The sequence below is a fragment of the Carcharodon carcharias genome, chromosome 17, assembly GCF_017639515.1.
Source record: "Carcharodon carcharias isolate sCarCar2 chromosome 17, sCarCar2.pri, whole genome shotgun sequence".
In the NCBI taxonomy this organism is placed as follows: Eukaryota; Metazoa; Chordata; class Chondrichthyes; order Lamniformes; family Lamnidae; genus Carcharodon; species Carcharodon carcharias.
In genome coordinates this window covers 110,002,954-110,025,727 of record NC_054483.1, presented here as the reverse complement: position 1 = coordinate 110,025,727, position 22,774 = coordinate 110,002,954, and the positions used below count along the sequence as shown (strand labels likewise).

Sequence of the window (22,774 nt, the reverse complement as noted above, 5' to 3'; positions counted from 1 at the left end):
AAATATTAAAAATGTAAAGAAAAACTGTAACTCTGAAATAAGTTTGTAGAAATGCACAGCGAATCCACCAGCATCTGAAAAGGGCACAGAATCACAGAATTGTCACAGCTCAGAAGGAGGCCATTCAGCCCATCATGTCAGCACCAGCTCTCTGAATGGGCGACTGACCTGGTACCATTCCCCTGCCTTCTCCCCATAACCCTGTACATTCTTCCTTTTTAGCTAACAGTCTAATACAAGGGCAGATGAGGAAAATATTGTTATGTAACAAGTAGTTAGGATTTAGAGAGCAATGACTGATAGGCCGGTGGAAACATCGTTAATAGAAGCCTACAAACGGGAATTGGATAAATACTTGAAGGAGAAAAAGTTGCAGGGATATGGGGGAAGGAATGGGACTAATTGGATTACTCTTAGTAAAATCTGGCATAGACTGGATGGGCTGACTGGCCTCCTTCTGCACTGTGTTCTGATTCTGTGAAACATGTTCTGTAAAATTCAGTTCTTAATGCATCTGAACTTGTGCAAGTCATGTCAACAATGGTCTGGGATAATTTTTGCTGACAGGTATAAGTCCATCTTAAATTGTGACATAGTGCAGATTCAGATAGATCTAGGGAGCAGTAATTTTGACTATGACAAATATCCAATCAGCCACTGTACATCTCATTGAAAGCAGTGCCTGAAAGTGACTTTTTCCCTCATTATATCTGTAAAGGCCAGTTCCAAACTAGAAGGTACTTTCACCATGGATACCAGCAACAGATTACCAGAATTTTGGAGCTGCTTATAGCTTTAAGGTTTCTTATTCTTTCATGGGATGAGAGCGGCTCTGGCAAGGTCAGCATTTGTTGCTGCCCATCTTAATTGCCTCCATGAACTGAGTGCTATTGCATAAAGCAGTTAAGAATAAGCCACATCACCAAAGGCTAGCAGATTTCCTTCCCTAAAGGGCATAAATGAACCAGTGACATGGTCACCATTACTGAAAGCGGCTTAATATTCCAGATTTATTAATTGAATTTAAATTCCATCAGCTGCCATGATGAGATCTGAATCCAAGCATTAGCCCGGGCTACTGGATTACTAGCCCAGTGACATGACCATTACACCACGATCTTCCCTGAGGTTATTCCAGCTCAGGTGGCAACTGATTCTATTTATATTTCTCCCTCTCACCTGCAGATGAAAGCCAGGGGATCCCAGAGGCTGGAGTTCAAGCCATTGAGAGTCTGTTGGCACTTCAAAATGCTTCTGCTTCTACTGATCAGTCCTTCACTAACCTAACCTCAACTACCGCATCAGAAGGGGATGCATAGGAAGCATCCCAATCTGCTAACGTCACCGAACCCCATACTGGTTCTGATTAGCTATATGGTGAAAAAGAATAAAATTGTTTATAAAGCATTTGTGTGTGTGAGGTTGGTTAACTGAGAAATGTAGGGCATTTGTAATGGATAATATCAGAGACCCAGGCATTGGACACATCATAGAGATAATTTATGAGTTTGTACTCTCATGGTGTGGCTTTTCTCAACAAAAGTCAGGTGAGTACTACACCCAATTCTAGACACTGATGTAGATCAGGCAAGAGCTATGAAGTTGCACCCTCATCTCGGAGGTTTCAGTTATAAGGAGGAATCTCTGCCCTTTGGCCTTGAAAGGATGCTCCTGAGCGGCAAATGGAGGTATACAAATGGTTATCAAGTGGAAAAGATAAATCCAGAACAATGCTTTAAACTAAATTGCCAGCATAGGACAATGGGTCACAGGGCAAAGTGCTAAATGTAGGACTGAGAACAGCAGCTCCTTCCACAAAGGCAAAAAAAACCCACAGAATCATTTAACAGCTGAGCCTTCAGGTGATTCTGGATGAATGGGCCATTCCTCATCTGTAATTCACTTACAATGTTGGGAAATTTGGGCATGGGGACAGTGTGCCTGGTTGAAACTAGAGTTAGTAGTCTACTGGTTCCACTGATAATTATTACAATTTGGTAGCAAAAGCAGCCTATTTAAAGTTTAAAAAAATATGGATTACCTAAATAATGGGAAGACTATCACGCCAACATCAGTTTCGTCATTACAGCAAAGGTTGTACTGGAACGAGAGCACTGATAGATGCTTACTGAAAGAAATGGAAAATACCGCATGTCAGAATTAAGCATGGTCCGCTTGACCCTTTGTCCTCCAGCAATCGATCGGCTGCTCCAGGCAAAGAGCCTCTCCTACAAGTTCAGTTTCAGGATACCAAACACCTGAAATTCATGAAGAATTGAAGAACACTTTGGTAATGATCGGCCTCCAAGCCCTGGGTTGCCGTGCCCATCGACTGGGGAGAAAGTGGAACTTTCTCCGGCCTGAATGGGGGGGGGGGTAGGGGGAACCTCACGCCAGAGGAAAAGGATGGGGTGAACTCCAGGCGCACTCAACTGTTCATTTGAATCATATTGAGCAAAGGCATTGGGCTGGGGGATGCTGCAGAGGCAAGAATGTGCGAGAACCACTGGGTGTGGTGAGGCCATTGTACAGTGGTTGGGTAAGTTGAAGCCACTGCAGGCAGTTCGAGAATGGGAATGAAAGGGAGGGTGAAGCCATTTACACACCACAGTGAGGATTTTACACCCGCAAAAACTAGACGAGTGCCGTACAACTGTGCTCTAAGGAATCCTCTGCCTCGACTTGGTTGTCAAGTGTGCATCAATGTTACTGTGAGGTTGCATGGCTTCGTTCTGGTGCCCTCTATACTCGAGCGCTGTGTAAAAACAGTTAAGCTATTAAAAACTGTAGCAACCGCTATTCAGAATAAAACCTTCTTTGTTTCCACGCAGTGTGAAGTAACTCGAACTCCCCCTGTGCTCCGGGAGCAGGCTGGCGAGCGGAGTTAATTTGTCTCCAATATTCCAACGTGCAACTGCTCCCAATCATGTTACAGATCCCAGAGTGCCGGGCCCCGACTGCAGCCAACCAGCCGGGAGCTTAGCAGTGTTGGGATACTGGAGCTGAGCTGCTCTTCGGTGAACCGTGTCACCGAATTGATATTAATCATTAAGATGCAGCACATACCATGAAAATCAACTGGTAATGTCCACAGGAGGGATTGACTGATCTCATGGACTATCCGTTCACCTGCGGGGCCTCCGGGGGGTGGTGGTGGGGGGGGGGGGAGCTTATGGGGCAATTAATTCACTCTCAAGCAGAACGGTTCCAGTTTGGGCAGCTTGGGCCCAGTTTCTGGTGAGGGACAGAGAGAGAGAGGCCCTTCTGTCATCCTTCGTTCAATCTTTTCCTGATTTGTGTCTGTCCCATGATCGGTTAATTGTTCAGGCAAAACAAGCGGTTAACTGCCCTGTTTCGGTGTAGCTCAGTCGATAGGACCCTGGCCTCTGGCCAGAAGATTGAAGGACTTGCATGTGGCTGACACAACAGGGGCTTAATTAAGCCCCGGTTTTAACCGAGTCACCCTGGGGAGGGGAGGGCTTGGCCTAAATAGCCAAGTGGTTATGGTACTGGGTTTGTAACCCTGAGATCAAGAGTTCAAATCTCACAATGGCAAACTATAAAACAATGTAACTTCATCTGAAACAGATGGAAACGGGTTTGTACTCGAAAGAGTTACAGATGCTGCCAGACCTGCAGGAGTTAGGAGGCTGGTAAAAAGACCTGGGGAGGGGAGGATTCAGATTGACTCCCTACCTGAATTGATGCTCCATTGGCTTCAGTTTGTACGAAATGTTCAACGCAGCTCATGTTGACATTGAAAGAGAGTAAGTGCGGTGGGAACATCTGGAGTTCTGACTGTACTTTTAAATGCAAGAGGCTTCATTCTTCACGGGTTAGCAGTTATCCCTCAGCCGTGGAGTAGATGACGTTATTTTTCTGTGATCGTCTCAAGCAGCCCCCACTCATATTCCAACCACATGAACGGTCACAGACAAAGAGTTGAGCGAATTCATGCTCACACGCACAGGGCGAGGGAAGGAGAGGGCTTGCAGTTGTTTGGAAGATGCAGAATTCCACTACTTTTGGCCCATGTCGTTTCTGAGCAAAGTCCTTACAGGTTAGCAGGCAGAAACCTCACAGACACTCAAAATGGCCACCACCAGACCCAAAGAAAGAACTTGCATTTATATAGCGTCTTTCACAAAATGCAGGACCCCCCAAAGCGCTCAACAGTTACTGAAGTACTATTGCAGTGTAGGAGGGAAGTACTGTTGCAGTGCAGCAGTTCATTTGCACTCAGCAACCACATCATCTGCTTTTTGCTGCTGTTGATTGAGGGATAAATATTGCTCCAGGACACCAGGTAAGACTTACCTGCTCTTCTTGAGAAAGGTTTCCACCCGGAGGAGTAGATCAAGGCCTTGGTTTAACACTCCAACTGGGGGGAATAAAAACACCTCTGACAGTGTGGCATTCCCTCAGTACTGCAATGGAGTGTCAGCCTAGATTTAATCTTCAGGTCCCTGGGGTGGGGCATGAATCCACAACCTTCTGAGGCAGAGACCAGAGTGTTTCCCACTGATCCATGACCAACTGCATGACATTATCATAACATAACCAGGTTCCAAGCACTTGCTTCCTCACTTATATACACAGTCCTGCCATTGAAGTTACATCTACCCATTACTAGCCCAGGAAATGCAGGATGAAATATCCTGCTGTGCTGTATGATGGATATTGTGCAAAGAGGGTTATGACTGTACAGTGTTTGACAGGTTATTAAGTACTCAACAGGTGAGGTTTGTCCATTTAGTTAACTAGTGTTGAGCGATTTTAATTAGGACTATTGTTCACCTTTCAAACTGACCCTGCAGTGAGGCAAGAATGGAATAATTACACCTTTCAAATGGAAAATGCGCCCCAATCAATATTAGTCAGATAAATGAACAACTTGGCATCCAGCACTGAATAGAGAATTGTGCGTTTTCACGGGCAATAGCCCTCAAATAGTGAGAAGCTTGCAGCAGCTTGTGATTGAAATGCCTGAATTCAAATCTGTCTGTAAAATGTTGGATCGTGATTTGTTTGTCTTACAGCCCAGCGTTTAATGAGTTGCTTGTAATATGATGAGTAATAGATTCACTATTCACTAATGCCCTTCAAGGAAAAACATTTTCTGCCTACACTTGGTCTGGCTTCCATGTGACTCCAGACCCACAGCAATGCAGTTTACTCTTAACGGCCCTCTGAAATGACCTAGCAAGCCACTCAATTGTATTGACTCGCTGCGAAGACAAGAACAATAAACTCTGACTGACCACCTGGCTTGACCTCTGCACTGGAAACAACAAAGGCACATTCAGTCCAATCAACCCTGCAACACACATTTCACTAACATCTAGGGACTTGTGCCAAAATTGGGAGAGCTGCACTCACATTAGTCAAGCAACAGCCTGGCATAGTCATAATGATAGAATCATACTTTTCAGCCAACGTCCCAGACTCCTCCATCACCATCCCTGGCTATGTCTTGTTCTACTGGCAGGACAGACCCATCAGAGGTGGTAGCACAGTCCAGAGGGTGTGGCCCTGGGAGTCTTCGGCATTGACTTTGGACTCCACGAAGTCTCATGGCATCAGGTCAAACAATTCTGATTACCATCTACCATCTTCCCGTAGCTGATGAACTAGTACTCCTTTATGTTGAACACCACTTGGAAGAAGCACTCAAGTGCCTAGAATCTATTCTAGATAAAGGACTTCAATGGTCATCAACAACAGTGACTTGGTAGCACCACTGTTGACTAAGCTGGCCGAGTCCTGAAGGACGTGATCGCTAGACTGGGCCTGCAGCAGGAGGTGAGGGTACCAACAAGAAGGAAAAAGCTATTTGACATTGTCCTCACCAATCTACCTGTCACAGATGTACCTATCCATGACAGTGTTTGTAGGAGTGACCACCGCACAGTCCTTGTGGAGATAAAGTCCTGGCTTCACAATGAAGACCCTCCATCATATTGTGGACACTAGCACTATATTGAAAGATTCAGAACAAATCTAGAAGCTCTAAAGTGGGCATCCATGAGGCACTGTGGGCCATCAGCAACAACAGAATTGTATTCTACCACAATCTATAACTTCATAGCCAGACAAATCTTTCATTCTAACATTAGCGTCAGGCCAGGGACCAACCCTGGTTCAATGAAGAGCTCAGAGGAGAATGTCAGGAGCAGCACTACTGTACCTGAAAATGAGGTGTCTACCTGGTGAATCTATAACATGGGATTACACACATGTTACTCAGCAGAAGCGGAATGTAACAGGCAGCCAATTGATTAGATAAAAGCTCAGCAGCCCTATGACATCCATTTGTGGCGTGGACAATTAAACAACTAACAGGAGGAGGAGGCTCCATGAATATCCCATCTTCAATGATAGTGTGTGAGGCATGTGATTTTGCAGCCATCTTCAGCCAGAAGCTCCGAGTGGTGGTCCATCTCAGCTTCCCACTGAAGTTCCCACCATCACAGAAGACAGTCTTCATCTAATTTGATTCATTCCACCTGGTATCATAAAATGCCTGAGTGCACTTTGATATAGCAAAGGCTACGGTGTTTTTTTATTCATTCACAGGATGTGGCTGTCGCTGGCTAGGCCAGGAATTATTGCCCATCCCTAGTTGCCCTTGAGAAGGTAATCGTGAGCTGCCCTCTTGAACGGCTGCAGTCCATGTGGTTTTGGTACAGTGCTGTTAGGGAGAGAGGGAGTTCCAGGATTTTGACCCAGCGACAGTGAAGGAACGGCGGTATATTTCCAAGACAGGGTGGTGAGCGGCTTGGAGGGGAACTTCCAGGTGGTGATGTTCCCATTTATCTGCTGCCTTTGTTCTTTTAGATGGTAGCAGTCCTGGGTTTGGAAAGTGCTGTCTATTGGGCCTTGGTGAATTCCTGCAGTGATACAAACTGCTCCCACTGTGCGTCGGTGGTGGAGGGAGTGAATGTGGATGGGGGGGCCAATCAAGCGGCTGCTCTGTCCTGGATGGTGTCCAGCTTCTTAAGTGTAGCAGCTGCACTCATCCAGGCAAGTGGAGAGTATTCCATCGCACTCTTCACTTGTGCCTTGTAGATGGTGGACAGGCTTTGGGGAGTCAGGAAGCGAGTTACCCGCTGCAGGATTCCTAGCCTCTGACCTGCTCTCATAGCCACAATATTTATATGGCTTGTCTAGCTCAGTTTCTGGTCAATGGTAACCCCAGGAAGCTGATAGTGGGGGATTTGGCAATGTTAATGCCATTGAATGTCAAGGGGCAGTAATTAGAATCTCTCTTTTTGGAGATAGTCATTGCCTGGCACTTGAGTGGCACGAATGTTACTTGCCACTTGTCAGCCCAATCCTGGATATTGTCCAGATTTTGATGCACTGGGACATGGACTGCTTCAGTATCTGAGCAGACACGAATGTCGTTGAACATATGAATAAGGGGTAGGAGTGGGTTATTCGGCCCCTTGACCTTACTCTGCCATTTAATAAGATAATGGCTAATATGATAGTAACCTCAAATCTGCATCCCGCCTACCCCAGATAACCTATCACCCCCCTTGATTACCAAGAAACTATCCACCCCTGCCTTAAAAATATTCAAAGACTCTGCTTCCACTGACTTTTCAGGAAGAGAGTTCCAAAGACTCATGACCTTCTGCATGAAGAAATTTCACCTTATCTCCATGTGAAATGGGTGACCCCTTAGTTTTAAACAGTGACCCCCTAGTTCTAGATTCTAGAACATTGTGCAATCATCACTGAACATCTTCACTTCTGACATTATGGGAGGTCATTGATGAATCAGCTGAAGATGGTTGGGCCTGGGACACTACCCTGAGGAACTCCTGCAGTGATGTCCTGGAACTGAGATAATTGATCTCCAATGACCACAACCATCTTCCTTTGTGCTAGGTATGACTCTGACTAGCGGAGAGTTTTCCCCCAGACTCCAGTTTTCCTCGGGCTCCTTGATGCCACACTCGGTCAAATGCTGCCTTGATGCCAAGGGCAGTCACTCTCACCTCACCTCTTGAGTTCAGTTCTTTTGTCCATGTTTGAACCAAGGCTGTAATGAGGTCAGGAGCTGAGGAGCCCTGGTGGAACCCAAACTGGGTGTCAGTGAGCAGGTTATAGCTGAGTAAGTGCCGCTTGATGGCACTACTGATGACACCTTCCATCACTTTGCTGATGATCGAGACTAGAATGATGGGGTGGTAATTAGCTGGATTGGATTTGTCCTGCTTTTCATGTATAGGACATACCTGGCAATTTTCCACATCATCAAATAGATGCTAGTGTTGTGGCTGTACTGGAACATATTGGCTAGGGGTGCAAATTTTCAGTACTGTTGCTGGAATGTTGTCAGGGTTCATAGCCTTTGCAATATCCAGTGCCTTTAGCCTTTACTTGGTATCACATGGAGTGAATTGAATTGGCATTCACGACTGGATGTACCAGGACTGCAGAGCTTAGACCTGATTCATTGTTTGTGGGATCGCTTAGCTCTATCTATCACTTGCTGCTTACGCTGTTTGGCATGCAACTAGTCCTGTGTTCACCAGGGTGACACCTCATTTTTAGGTATGCCTGCTGCTACTCCTGGCATGCCCTCCTGCACTCTTCATTGAACCAGGGTTGATCCCCCGGCTTGATGGTAATGGTGGAGTGGGGCATATGCCTGGCCGTGAGGTTACAGATGATGATTGTATATAATTCTGCTGCTAGTGCCACACAACACAATGGCGGGTATCCTCAATTTGTAAACGAGGCTTCGTCTGGACAAGGACTGTGCGGTGGTCATTCCTACTGATACTGTCATGGACAGATGCATCTGCAACAGGTAGATTGGTGGCAATGAGGTCAAGTAGGTTTCCCCCTCTTATTGGCTCCCTCACCATCTGCTACTGACCCACTCTGGCAGCTATATACTTTAGGACTCGGCCAGCTTCGTCAGTAGTGATGCTATCATTGATACATTGAAGTCCCCCACCCAGAGTACAACCTGTGCCCTTGCCACTCTCAGTGCTTCCTCCAAGTGGCGTTTAACTTGGAGGAGCACTGATTCATCAGCTGAGGTGTGGCAGTAGGTTTCCTTGCCCATGTTTGGCCTGATGCCATGAGTCAATGTTGAGGACTTCTAGGACTATTCTCTCATGACTGTATATCATTATGCCTTTACCTCTGGTGTCTCACCGGCAGGACATACCCAGGGATGGTGATGGTGGAACCTGAGACATTGCCTGTCAGGTATGATTTCATGAGTATGCCTATGTCAGGCTGTTGCTTGACTAGCCTGTGAGACAACTCTCCCAATTTTGGCACAAACCCACAGAGGTCTGTGGGACTGTAAGGAGGACTTTGCAGGGTCGACAGGGCTGGGTGTGGCCTAGGTCAATGCAAGGTGGTCTGTCCAGCTTCATTTCTTTTATTAGACTTTGTCACTGTTTGATACACTGAGTGCCTTGCTGGGCCATTTCAGAGAAGAGTTAAGAGTCACATGTGGGTCAGACCAGGTAAGAACAGCATATTTCCTTCCCTAAAGGACATTAGTGAACCAGATGGGTTCTTAGGAGAATCGACAATGGTTTCATGGTCACTATAACCAAGACTAGATTTTAATTCCAGATTTATTAAATTAATTTCAATCCCATCAGCTGCAATGATAGGATTTAGCCTGGGCCCCTGGATTACCACTATGCTGCCACTTCTCCTAGCTCATATCGCTTAATTTCTCATTAGAGAATCAAGGGCAATGGGGATAGAGCAGGAAAGTGGGGTTAAGGTAGAGGAGCTAGAAGGTCAGCCATGATTGTACTGAATGGTCATATCGAGGGATCATATGACTCACTGCTGCTCCTATTTCTTATGTTCTTCAGTTTCCTGTTCCCTCAGTCTCCCGCTCCCCCTCTTAAGGAGGCAATTAAAACCTTGGCCAATGCTATAAAATGGGTGATAATGAATTGCTCACTCATTCTATACCTGGCCTGATTTTCCATTCCAGCAAAGTCAATAGAAGGGAAAATCGAGCAGGGTGGAAATTGAGCGATGAATTCAATACTCGTCTTTTTATAGCATAGCCCTAGGTTACAATTACAGCCCCAGTTCAGTTGGTAGCATCATGCCTCTGAATTAGAAGATTGTGGGTGCAAATCTGATTCCAGGACTTGAGCACAAAAATATAAGCTGATACTCCAGTGCAATACTGATGGAGTGCTGCACTGTAGGAAGTGCCATCTTTCAGATGATATGTTAAACTAAGGCCCCCTTTCAGGTGCATGCGAAAGATCCCATGGCACTATTTTGAAGAAGAGCAGACGAATCTCCAATGTCTTGGCCAATGTTTATCCCTCAATCAATATCACAAAAACAGAGTATCTGGTCATTATCACAATGCTGTTTGTGGGAGCCTGCTGTGCACAAATTGGTTGCCGTGTTTTGCACATTACAACAGTGACTACACTTTAAAAAAACTTCATTTGCTGTAAAGTGCTTTGGGACATTCTGGGGCCATGAAAGGCACTATAGAAATGCAAGTTCTTTCTTTTTCTTTGCTTTTAACGAATTGGCCAAGTGTAGTAATCTATAGTGCTGTGTACTCTCCACTTGGCATTGTCCAAACAAATCATAGAGCTAGCTAATGGTGCAGCTGCACTGACATCTGGGCGTCAAGCCTCGAAGATTCCTTGAACCAAACATTAGGACTCATCTTAACATCTACAGTTTCTCAGAGGATTAAACAGCTGAGTATATTAACCTGGATGGCCCATACCTTGATTTCTCCACACCATTAATTCATCTTTCTTGGCTAATGCATTCTAATAAATAGAGCTGGGAATGATGAGTGATATAATTCTATTAAACTGTTGCTATTGCTAACTTATTACTGCCTCTAATTTTAGTAAAAAACTATGATACAAATTGTAAATGGTTACACACCATTTGCATTTATATACTGCCGCTTATGTAGAAAGAGGACCCAAGACATATCACAGAGGCATTATCAGAAAAAAACCAACACTGAGATAAATGAAATATTGGAAGAGATTATCAAAAGCTTTGTCAAAAGAGGTGGGTTTTATGGACGGCCTTAAAGAAAGAGAGGGAATTGGAGGGGTTTGGGAAGAATATCCCAGAGCATTGGTCCTAGGCAACTGAATGCACAGTTGCCAATGGTGAGATGAAGGGAGGAGGGAGGATCTACAAAAGCCCACAGTCAAAGGATTACACAGTTTGGGGTGGGTTAGAATCATACAATAAGAGGCCATTCAGCCCATCAAGCCTGTGGCAGATCTTTGAAAGAGCTATCCAATTTTTTCAACTACCCCTTCTCTTCCCCATAGCCCAGCAAATTTTTCCTTTTCAAGTATTTATCCAATTCCATTTTGAAAGCTACCATTGAATTTACCTCCACCAAACTCAAGGGCCATGCATTCCAGATCACAACAACTCGCTGAATGAGAAAGTTCCCCTGATCTCCCCCTTGGACTTGGGCCAGAATGCTGTAGGGCTGGAGGAGGGGCTACAGGTATAGAGAGGGGCGAAGCCATGAAGAATTTTAAACATCTGGATGAGAATTTCAAGTTAAAGGCATAGGGCAACCACGTTGGTGTTCTAACACGCACAACAGGCCCATCATTCTGATCATATGCTCCTGTCTGTCAAGACATGGATAATAAAAATCTCGCTGAATGATAATTTTGGTATTGTTACTTATCTCTCAAATTTGACTAAGGATTTCCTCCTCTTAAAAAAAAAATCCTTTCCACAACTTGAAAATCTTGTAATAGTGATGGAACAAACCCTTTTTGTATTCCAACCGTATTGACTCTGTTTACATCTCCTCCGTGTATGCTCCAATTCTCCCTATAGCATCCATTGCCTCTTTTACTAATGTTACCTCTCCACCTCCACTCCAATGTTTTTCCATTTCTCTGAAATATATTACACGCCTTCCTCAGGCATGGTCACAACAACTAAATGCCAGTGAGATGAGAATTGTTGCCTTTGACTTCAAAGGCAGCATTCAATCATGGAACAAAACTAAGGTCAATGAGGTGAGGTGAAACAGAAAATCCTCCTTTTTTTGGAGCCATACCTGACACAGAAAGAGATGGTTGTGGTTGTCAGATGTCAATCATCAAAAGATCAAAACATCATTGAAGGAATTCTTCAGCAAAGTGCCTTTGGTTCAATCATCTTCACTGATTCATCAATAACTTTTCATCCATTATAACTTCAGGATGAGGGCTGTTCACTATTGATTTCACAGTGTCAAGCTCCCTTCACAATTCTTTCATTAATGCAGTACTGCAGTCCATAACAGCTTACAGCATGAGTTGACAACATCCAGTCTAAATCTGACAAATAACATGGAAGATTCCTGCAACATAAGTACCAGGTAACGAGCATCACAAACAGGAAAAAGTCTCTTCAATTCCCTTTATCTTCAACAGTACCACCATCAACACCTTGGGGGTTGGCATTTACTGGAAGCTTAACTGGACCAGCGTTGTAACGTTGTAACTACAATCATGCAACAGAGACTGGGTACCCAGCAATGAATGGCTCGCATTTTGACCCCATAAGACCTGTCCACTATCTTCAAAACTCAAGTAAGAAGCGTGATGAAATATTTACCACCTGTCTAACTAGTGCTGCCAGTATAACACTCAATCTGTCCAGGAAAAGCACTCCATTTGATCAGTGTCCCCGACATTGGACTCCGTATCCACCACCTCCATCACTGGCACACTGTAGATACAATGTGCACCAATTACAGTTTCCAATGCAGTAACTCACTCAGCTTACTTTGATCACCCAGTCTTGCAACCTCTATTGCTATGAACAACAAGGGCAACAATAATGTGGAAATACCTGAATTCTCCTCCAATTCACAGGCCATCCTAACTTGGTTAGATATCACTCTTCCACCATTGTCACTGAGTCAAAATCCTGGAATATTTGCCTTAACAGCTGAGTTGGGAGTACCACAACACAAGCAGCAGTTCAAGGAGGAGTCCCATCACCATTCTCCACCTCTCTCTCCTCCTTTAAGATCTTCCTTAAAACTGACCTATTCAAGCTTTTGTCATCAGCTCCAATATCCCCTTCCTTGGCACAGTGCTATATTGTCTTGCTCTGCAGTTTGCACTGTATCTTGCATCTTGCCTATATTCTCAAGTGTGTACACAGTTGCTTCCTCAATCTCCAAGAAAGTTGGATTGGCCAGTTCATACAATAAGTACAATCGAACCCCACCCATTCACAGAGTCACTTGCTCCATTTTTGGGTGGGTGATGGGTGAGCTGTTCACATTAATCATTCTACTTATAAACAGCTAGTCATTGGGGAGAGTGGAAAACTTGGCATTTGGGGCAGAAATTGGTAATGCAATGACATCAGTAACACAATAGTGTATTTGACAATGCAATGACATGTTTCAGTGACAGCATGATGTGTTTTAGTAATACCATGACATATTTCAATATTGCAACATGGTTTATGGGTGCAATTTGTTAGGAATAAAATAGCATGTTTCAGGAAGCAAACAATGTGCTTTGCTTAACACAATAATGTGCTTTGATATTTTAATGACATGTCTTGGTAATGCTATGGCACACTTCAGTAACATAATTACATGTTTTATTCAACATAATAATGTATTTTAATAACTCATGACATACTTTGGTGACTCAATTGCATGCTTTAGTAAGACAATTATATGTTTTATTTAAAGCACTAATTTCTTTGGTAACTACATGACATGTCTTAGTAGCCCTATGACATATATTAATATGCTTTCCCCATACTTCAAATCCCAGAATTCCCCCTGATGTACCCACTCCCTAACCCTTTATTGGTACTTCTGCTTAGACAGAGGCCTTTCTAATCCCCACACTCCCAGCACTGTGTTAGGCACCAGTTGGTGATATCACAGCTATTCACCAAATACACACTGAACTTACATCTGTACCACCAAAATGCAAACTACACCCTCAAAGCAAACACTGCATTCCCTTGGCTAATTGTGGGAGACAGAGAAAGAGAAAGATCAGATATAAGTTTTAGAAAGGAACTTGGGGAGGTACCTAATGAACCATTAAGATTACCTGCACAGATGTCAACAACAACAATTTTCACTTACATAACCTGGTTCTGAAGAAGGGTCATTTGACACGAAACATTAACTCTGTTTCTCTCTCCACAGATGCTGTCAGACCTGCTGGGCAGAATTTTGCCCTTGGTGGGCGGGGCTCAGTAGGGGTGGGCGGGAAGTCGCCCACTGCCCGCGATTGGCACCCGCACCACGATTTCATGCAGGCAGGCCAATTAAGGCCCACCCAGCGTGAAGCATGAGCGGCAGTGCTCAGCGCTGCCTGAGCAGGTGGGGGGAGGGGGGGCAAGCGGGCCGAGTGCGAACTTTGCGCATGCGCGCGGGTGAGCGCTTCAGAATCTCCCTGAGGCACAGAGCCGCCTCGGGGGGAATGAAGGGATATAACAAAAAATAAGAAAATAAAAATGTAATAAAACATGTGCCATCATGTGACTCTGTCACATGAGCAGGGACATGTTATTAATTCAATTGCAAGACTTTTATTTTTATTTGCTTTTAGAAACCACATCCCATCCGAATGCCAAGGTTGCTTGGCCTTTTCGCCCACCTGCCAATGGGCAGCGCAAAATTTAGCTTAACTGATTAGTTAATGGCCTTAACAGGCCTTTTCATTGTCGGCGGCTCCGACTCTGACTTGGGCGCGCACCCACCAGCCGAATTATTGCAGGACCCGCGCGTTGATGTTGGCACGCTCGGCTGAGATCAACACGCATCATTTCACGTTCGAGCAGGTTGGGCGCGTGCCCACCCTCCGAGTGAAATGTTCTGCCCGTTGAGCTTTCCCAGCACTTCCTGTTTTTATTTCAGATCCCCATTATCTGCAGTATTTTGATTTTATTCACTTATATAGTGTCTCTAATGCAGTAAAACATGACAAGGTACTTCACAGAAATGACAAACAGACAAAAACTGATGCCTAACCCCGTAAAGGGATATTAGGCCAACTGATCAAAAACTTGGTCAAAGCTGTAGAGAGGTTTAAGGAGGGTCTTAAAAGAGGAGAGAGATATAGAGTTGGGGAGAGGTTTAGGGAGGGAATTTCAGCATAAACAGCTGAGAGCACAGACACCAGTGATATGGCGGAAGAGGCAGGGAATGCACAAGAGGCCAAAGTTGGAGGAGTGCTGAGTATTTGGAGGGCTGACGAGCTGGAGGATGTTACAGAAATAGGGAGGGTTGAGGCCATGATGAATTTGAATACAGGGAAAAGAATTTTAAAATTAAGTTGTTGCCAGACCAGGAGCCTATGAAGGTCAGCGAGCACAGGAGTGATGGGCTAATGGGGCACGGTGAATTAGGATCTCTTTTTTGTGTTAGCAAGCTTTCAGATGAGATGTTAATAATAAATACAATAAATGTTGGCCCAGCAGCGAAGCCCACATCCCATGAATGAATAAAAAAAAAAAGCAGGGAAATCATCCTTGCTGTCCTGGCCAATATTTATCCGTCAATCGCCATCACAGGTTATCTGGCCATCATCACATTGCTGTCTGTGGGATCTTGCTGTGTGCAAATTGACTGCTAAATTTCATACGTTACAACAATATGACTACACTTCAAAAGTACTTCATTGGCTGTAAAGCGTGTAGGGATGTTCCGATGTTGTGAAAGGCACCAGCTGAATTAATGCAAGTCTTTATTTCTTTCACATGACGTAGCACTAACCTGTGTGGCTCAGGATTTGTTTGCCCGACCTGTGCTTGGTTAGCTGAACTTGACAAGGGCAGGATTTGCATTGTTACAGTTGGATTCACTGAGGTTAAATTTCCTTGGGGATTGGGGACTGGTGGTGTGACTTCAGTGGAAACTCTTGGATAAGTGACATAATCTCCTGCCAAAGTTTGAGTAGACAATCAGGAGAAACCCTGTGGAAATTCAAACTCTAAGCCTCTAGGCTACAGAGGGTGGAAATTGTCCAAAGCTCTTGCTCCTGATCACTTTCTAGCTGCTGTAAATTGGTGAAAGCAGCATTAGGCTTGATTGTGATTCACTCATGAGTAAATGGTTTGCTAACATTCATTGATTAGGCCCACAAATGAAGAATTTTACAGTCCAGAAGAAAGCAATTAGGCATATCATGCCTGCACCAGCTCTCTGAAAGAGATATTGCCTTAGATCAGTCTTGTCCAACCCATGGCTCCCAAAGCCATTCTATGTGGCCCCCAGAACCACTGCTCAAATTGCCAGTAAGACAGATGAGTGGAGTTGAAGATTCTACAGTGGTTGCTCCTCCAACGACAGGCCCGTTCCTCTCCCGCATTTGGTAGGAGAGAAACAGGCTGTGATTGGAGGAACAGCGAATACCAGCAGCAGTGAGTATGCTGGGAAAAGCAGGTTTTCAAGGGGAGGTTGAGAGAGAGGCAGAGCGAGAGAGAGACACTGCCAGGACCACGAGGGAAGGTGAGAGTGTGGGGGTCAGGATTGAGACGCTGATCAGCCTGGGGTCAAGGGGTGGGGGAAGAGGCTGACTGGTGTGTGTGTGAGAGAGTGAGTGTGAGAGAAAGAGAGAGTGAGTGTGTGAGAGAGTATGTGTGTGAACGAGTGTGAGTGTGTGAGAGAGAAAGAAAGAGAATGAATGTGTGTGAAAGACAGAGAATGTGTGAGACAGATAGGGAGTGTGAGTGAGTGAGAGAGAGAGACACAGAGTATATGTGTGCGCGTGTATGTGTGTGCGTGTATGCATGTGTGCGTACGTGCTTGTGTGTGTCTGACTCAGTCCCAGACTCAGGATTCTCACTCACCCTCATCCCCGCACTCTAATAGATATTCACACCCACTCACACAGTGGGTGAGAGTGAGTGAGTGAGCTCCCTGAGACTGGCAGTGAGCCGGGCACACACACTCTGACCCTCTCACGCTATTTTGGTCATCTTCATTAATTACCCTATTTAAAATATTATCAATTCCTTGCTTTGACATTGCTTCATTTTTGCTCAGCAAGTTGTTTCTTTTCTTCATACCCAACCTTTTTTTGAAATTCATGTATCTTTCCGAAATTTGCTGATTGGTTCCTTGAGTGAGAAAAAAATGGAAATGTGGTCCTTCATGCAAAAATGTTGGACCATCTCGCCTTAAATCCATCCACCCCTTCTTCAAATATTGATCCTTCTCCATGTTACAAAAATCTAATATGGACTCTGCACCAATCAATGTAGGGCACCCAAATAACCCTTTGGTGATATTACAGCTATATACTGGCCTACGGACGCTGCATTGGTATAAGTTGAAGTCCTCAGAATTGGAGGGGAATACGTTGGTTACAAAAAAATCGCTTCCTGGATTTCAGTGTCTGCTTTCTTTGTTCCGTGATGTCATGTAAAGCATCTTTGACCGTGCATATTTTTCTCAGGCAAGCTGTAAACAATGTTGAAGAGATAAGATTATCAGCTGATTAAACTGAATTTGGTGTGACTAACAAGGGATATACGCTCACAACATAGCCTCCACATCCCTACCAGTATAAGAATCCACCCAGGTGAAGCCTTATCACTTAGTTACTTGATACAGGGCAGAAGCCTGAGGCCTACTGGCAGTCAGATATTTAACAAGGATTAAACCCAGTACAGATTAATCTGATAATTCATCTGACGTTAGCCAGCACACGGTTTGAAGCAACAGAGACTGGAAGAGATAGGGAGATGTCATCTGTCAGTAAAACTATGGCCTGCACGCACAGTCTTTCGGCCTGGTTTTGTGAAGACAAGGTTGCCTTTAGTGTCTTGATGGGAATTCGATGGGTCAGAAGTCAAAGGTCAGTTTATGAATGCTTATCCGTTTGATAAAGCAGCAGGGGAGTGTATGGCGGAGGGGCACAGAGCGAAGGGAAGCAATTTAGATTTTGTCTACCAAATTCTCATCATCAGGAGATGGAGAAATTGAAAAATAGTGTCTGCTGTTTACACTGCTTGACATTAGAAATTAATCAAGGAGAGGTCATCATAATCTGGAGTGCAGAAATCTGTCTCTGCTTCTCCAGAAATTGTGTGTTATTAGTACGCCTGTGTAAACCATAAAGCTTTAAAATGATTCTAAATACATGTAAGCAATAACATTCCCCTGCCTTGGAGGCCCCAAGTTTAAAACATGGACAGAGCTATAATGTGTTTGTTCATGAGACACTTAACACACATTTCTTAGAACTGACCCTTTATGATTAAACACTGAGATAAAAAAAATCAAACATTTCAGGAAATTTTAACTTTTCCCTTTCCTGATATTCCTATATTCTTGTTGCTGCTAACGTATATTCATTTTTTACATGTTTTTTTTCTCTGTGCCATGCAGAGCTGGAGCATTAGCCCGGATTTTCCTGACCTTTGCCCCCAGGAAGCGGCTATTTACCCAGGCACAGAAGTTGGGAAAGGGGCGGAGACTTAAATTGCCACGATGGCAAATACCAATGTTTCTGGGTCTAGAAAGGAGCAGCGCTCCAATCCTGCACCACAGAGGGGCGGGATCAGGAAAACTGCCTATGATGTATTGTAGAAGTATTAGGAACAGGGGGTAGGCCATTCAGCCCCTCTCTTGAAAGCTCCAATTGTCCCAGCATCCCTAGCCTTCTGAGGAGCATTCCAGATTTCCACCAACCTTTGTGTGAAAAGACGTTTCTGGATATCCCCCCTATAATGGCCTAACTTTAATTTTAAAATTACATCCCCTTTGACTCCCTCATCAGATGAAATAGTTTTCCTACATCTATCCTATTAAATCCCCCCCCCCTTTTAATTCTTTAAACACATTGATCAGATCGTCCCTCAGTTCCCTGTACTCAAGACAATGCAAGGGAAGTTTATGCCACTTGTCCTCACAATCCAATCTGCTAAGCCCCGGTATTATTCTGGTGAATATGTGTTGCATCTGCTGCAAGGCCAAAAAATCCTTCCTGAGGTGCGGTGCCCAGAATCGAATGACATTTGATGAGGGCTCTATACAATTGAAGCATAACTTCCTCCCCACACTTGCAAACCCCCTTAAATTCACTGTTCCACTAGCTCTGATATTCATATATCCATGACCTGTTATAACTCTGACAATATGCTGGCCTAATTATTAATCTCATAACTATTGGCCTGATTATGACAGCTCTTGCATGGGTTAAGCAGCAGATACATTTGTCTTATTTGCCATACATTGACATTACAAACAAATGGTCATGATATCACTCTCACAGTATGCATAACAATACATATAAATACATAGAGGTTATTAAGTGGCAAAAAGCCATTTAGCCCAATCATTAGCCCTCCTTGTTAGAAAATAGTTCCAGGCCACCATCCAATCTCATTTCAATGATTCCAGTTTCTGTCTCAACTACTATCCATAGAAGTGCATTCCACAGTCTCACAACTCACTTTGTGAAGATGTTTATCCTGCTCTCTGCCCCAAATCTGTTACATGTATTCACGATACAACCTAAAATATAAAAGACAATTGCATCTTCCTCAATAGCTCAGTGGGCAATGGAACCATAATGCCAATCAAGCCGACCTCCCTGACCGTTGGCCTCCCATTGGATTGCCAATTCACCTTGCACACAGACATAGTTCATTGGATCGCCACCCCTTCTGCACTGGTCTGGGATTACCAGGACTTTTCTGAAGGTTGGGGGTGAATATAGAACTTGGCCTGTGCTCACAGTAGGTGCAGCCCAGTCGATGACACTCAGTTGAGACGGGTTGTGGCAATTCCAGCCTTTTGTCCAATTTTCCTGTTGGCTGGGCATCACCACCTTGGGAGCACCCAGTATGCATGGCACTATGGTCTGCTTCCAACCCCTTGTGGACAGAGTATTTAATAATTTTAAGCTCTTAACCACCTCCTCCTCACAAGGATGTTGAAGTCACAACCAGACCTCCTGGCAGGCAATCACTGCCAGCAAACACTTCATTGTCCCTGCCACCAATGCTAGGTCCAGTAGGAGGTTCGACTTAAGCAAAGGAGAACCCAGATCATGCAAGTGGCCCAGGTTAGGAAATCTCAATACTGCTGGACTGGACTGGAGCAAAGCAGTTTAAGGTGCCATATTTATCTAGTGCAGGGCTGAAACATATTCTTTGATAAAGGCCCCAGGTTCAATTCCCTGTCTGTGATGAGAAAACTGGAGCAGAATTTTGCTTTGGAGTCGGAAACCTGAAGCCAGGATCAAATGTGGATCTCACAGTGCAAATTAGTCATCCAATATGATTTCCCAAGAAATGGTCAGTTGATGACCAGGGGGCATGCTCACCAGTTAAGGACTGAGGGTGGGCTCCTGATGCTGGAGGGCCAACAAGATACCCTCCAGCGCTGAGAGACCGGCAATCTGCGGATACAGGTAAAGGAGAGAGAGGGTACCTCAAAATGGACTCACTCTCTCAGCACTTTTAAATGTTTTGAAAATAATAATGGCCACACCGCCATTGTGAAGGGTTTAATTATTCTGCAATGCTGCCTTTCCCAGCCCCTCCTGATCTGCTGCCGGGAGGCTGCCTGCATTCACTGACCATGTTGCAGCCACCATGAGGAGTTGTGGGGCTGGGGGTGGGGTGCGTGAGGGCCACCTGTCGATGGTATAATTCCAGTCAGTTTGGGAGAGGGGCTTTAATAGACCCCTTAATCACTCCAGTTGATTACCAACACCTTACACAGTCTTTGAATCTCTGGTCCAGCCTCCTTGGAAACCAGCACATCACTCTCCCAGGGTGATTTATTTTTTGGTCCAGTAGTCTCCAGTTCCTTGCCCATAGCCATTGTAGAATCTGGCCCCTGATTTCAGTAAGGGATGTTACAACTGGCCTGTCCAAACGCCGAATGAGCAGGCTGAGTTTGAAGACTGTTGCTGACATGGTTACATCAGGTACACTGAGACTTCAGTTCAACACTCAGTGAATGCCATATTAAACAAAGGCCGACATTTTCCGGCCCCATCTTGGTGGGACCTGCCGTGGGAGACTCGCTGGCCCAGCCAAACGTCCATTGACTTTCGGTGGGACTGGACCATCCCGCTAGCGGGCAGGGGCCAGAAAGTCCCACCCAAAGGCTCTAGACAACCTCTTCAGGTATATGTGAATGATCAGCAAAGTGCTACTTAGAGAAGGGCAGGGGAGTTCTGGCCGAACATGCCGAGCACTCACTTAAAAATGAAATGAAATACCTTGCCTGCAATGTACTTTGCCCTCTTCTTAGAATGTGAGAAGTATTTGATAAATTCAAAGCCTTTTAATTGCAAAGAGAAAAAGTGCAGCTTAAAAATTACTGTAAACAATTGTACTGGGCAATGTTACATGGTTGCAAGTCAAACAATGAAAGATCCAAAGCAGAAAAGAATGTTGAACAGACGCAATGACTTTTTTCTCTATGTGAAGTGTTTTCAGAAGTTAGGAATTTTCATTAAATTTGCACAAAAGGGGATATTGATGATAATCACGTTTAACTGGTGCCTATGGAATGTGTCTAACCCGCCTTGTGTTTGAGTCTGCAGCCGATTCTACAGATTGATGTTACATTGGGTTATATCGTCTACTTGCCCTTCCATTGTCTGCTCCGGTTCATTGGGCAGCCCTCTCAGCCTCTCTGTCAGAAGATTGTGGGTTCAAGTCCCACCCCAGCAACTTAAATACAAAACCTGGACTTAGGCTGGCAGGGGAGTGCTGCACTGTGAGAGGTGCAGTTTTTCAGGTGATGCATTAAACTGAGGCCCTCTTAGGCATGATAACAGAGATCCTGTGGCACTATTTTGGGGAAGAGCAGAGCAGCTCTCCAAAATGTCCTGGTCAATATTTATCTGTCAATCAACATCACTGACAAGTACTTATGAGGTCATTATCACACGGCTGATTGTGGGATCTAGCTGTGCGCAATTTGGCTGCCACATTTCCCACATTATAACAGTGACAAAAGGAGCATTTTTTTTCCTCTGTGAAGCATTTTAGGATGTCATGTAATTGTAAAAAGCATTGTATAAATGCAAGTTGTTTTTGTAGCAGTCTGAAGAAATAAACAGCAATTGAGCCAACACTTACTGCTGCCAAAGATGCCACCATCTTATTTATATTACAGCACCACCCCTGAAGTCAGGGCTACGTTTGGCATCAATTACATACACTTCATCACCCGACTCCGCAACCTGCCTTCCATCGTTCACATTCTACATTCACTTCAATTTTTTGCATCTGATAAAAGCTGTTTGCTGGTTGCTGCAGGTGAAAATAATGTAGAAAGGTGTTAGTATATGTGTAAGTGAAAACAAGAGATAGATGCTCACTGATTAGAGGTATGAGGGTGATGACAGGACGGTTTTGGCACTGCACCTTTTCAGTTATGTAACAGCACTTTACCTTGTCGACTGTTGACACCTTCTGTTCACCTACTGACAGCCTAAGGGTGAGATTTCTGAAGTAGTTATGCTGGTTTCATGGCAGGACTCTAGCATGGTGGACACAAAATCTATCCGAAAACTATTCCACCAACTCCTCCTTCCAGGTTCCCCGAGTGGAAGTGGCAGTGACCCAGAAATATAGGGCAGGTGTACTCAGGTTAGGCATTGGTTTCTCCGCTTTCTCCCAGTACTGATTCTTGCTGAGAAATGGGTCCTTTTGGCTCAGTTGGTAGCACTCTCACCTCCAGCTCTGACAGCCTTGGGTTCAACATACATCTCAGGACTGAAGCCACAAGTTAGGCTGATAGCTTGCCAGCAAT

The 22,774-nt window shown here is 44.6% G+C and overlaps 1 protein-coding gene across 4 annotated transcripts in view; it reads left to right on the top strand.

Moving 5' to 3' along the window:
• Nucleotides 1-1,392, top strand: part of LOC121290122 (spondin-2-like) — a 33,856-nt gene extending 32,464 nt beyond the window's left edge. For all 4 annotated transcript variants that reach the window (XM_041210317.1, XM_041210316.1, XM_041210315.1 and 1 more), the window contains one exon: nucleotides 1,186-1,392. In XM_041210317.1, coding sequence (XP_041066251.1) covers nucleotides 1,186-1,319 — 134 coding nt within the window. In that variant the 3' untranslated portion in view covers nucleotides 1,320-1,392. The remainder of the gene's footprint in view (nucleotides 1-1,185) is intronic.
• Nucleotides 1,393-22,774: the final 21,382 nt, after the last annotated feature.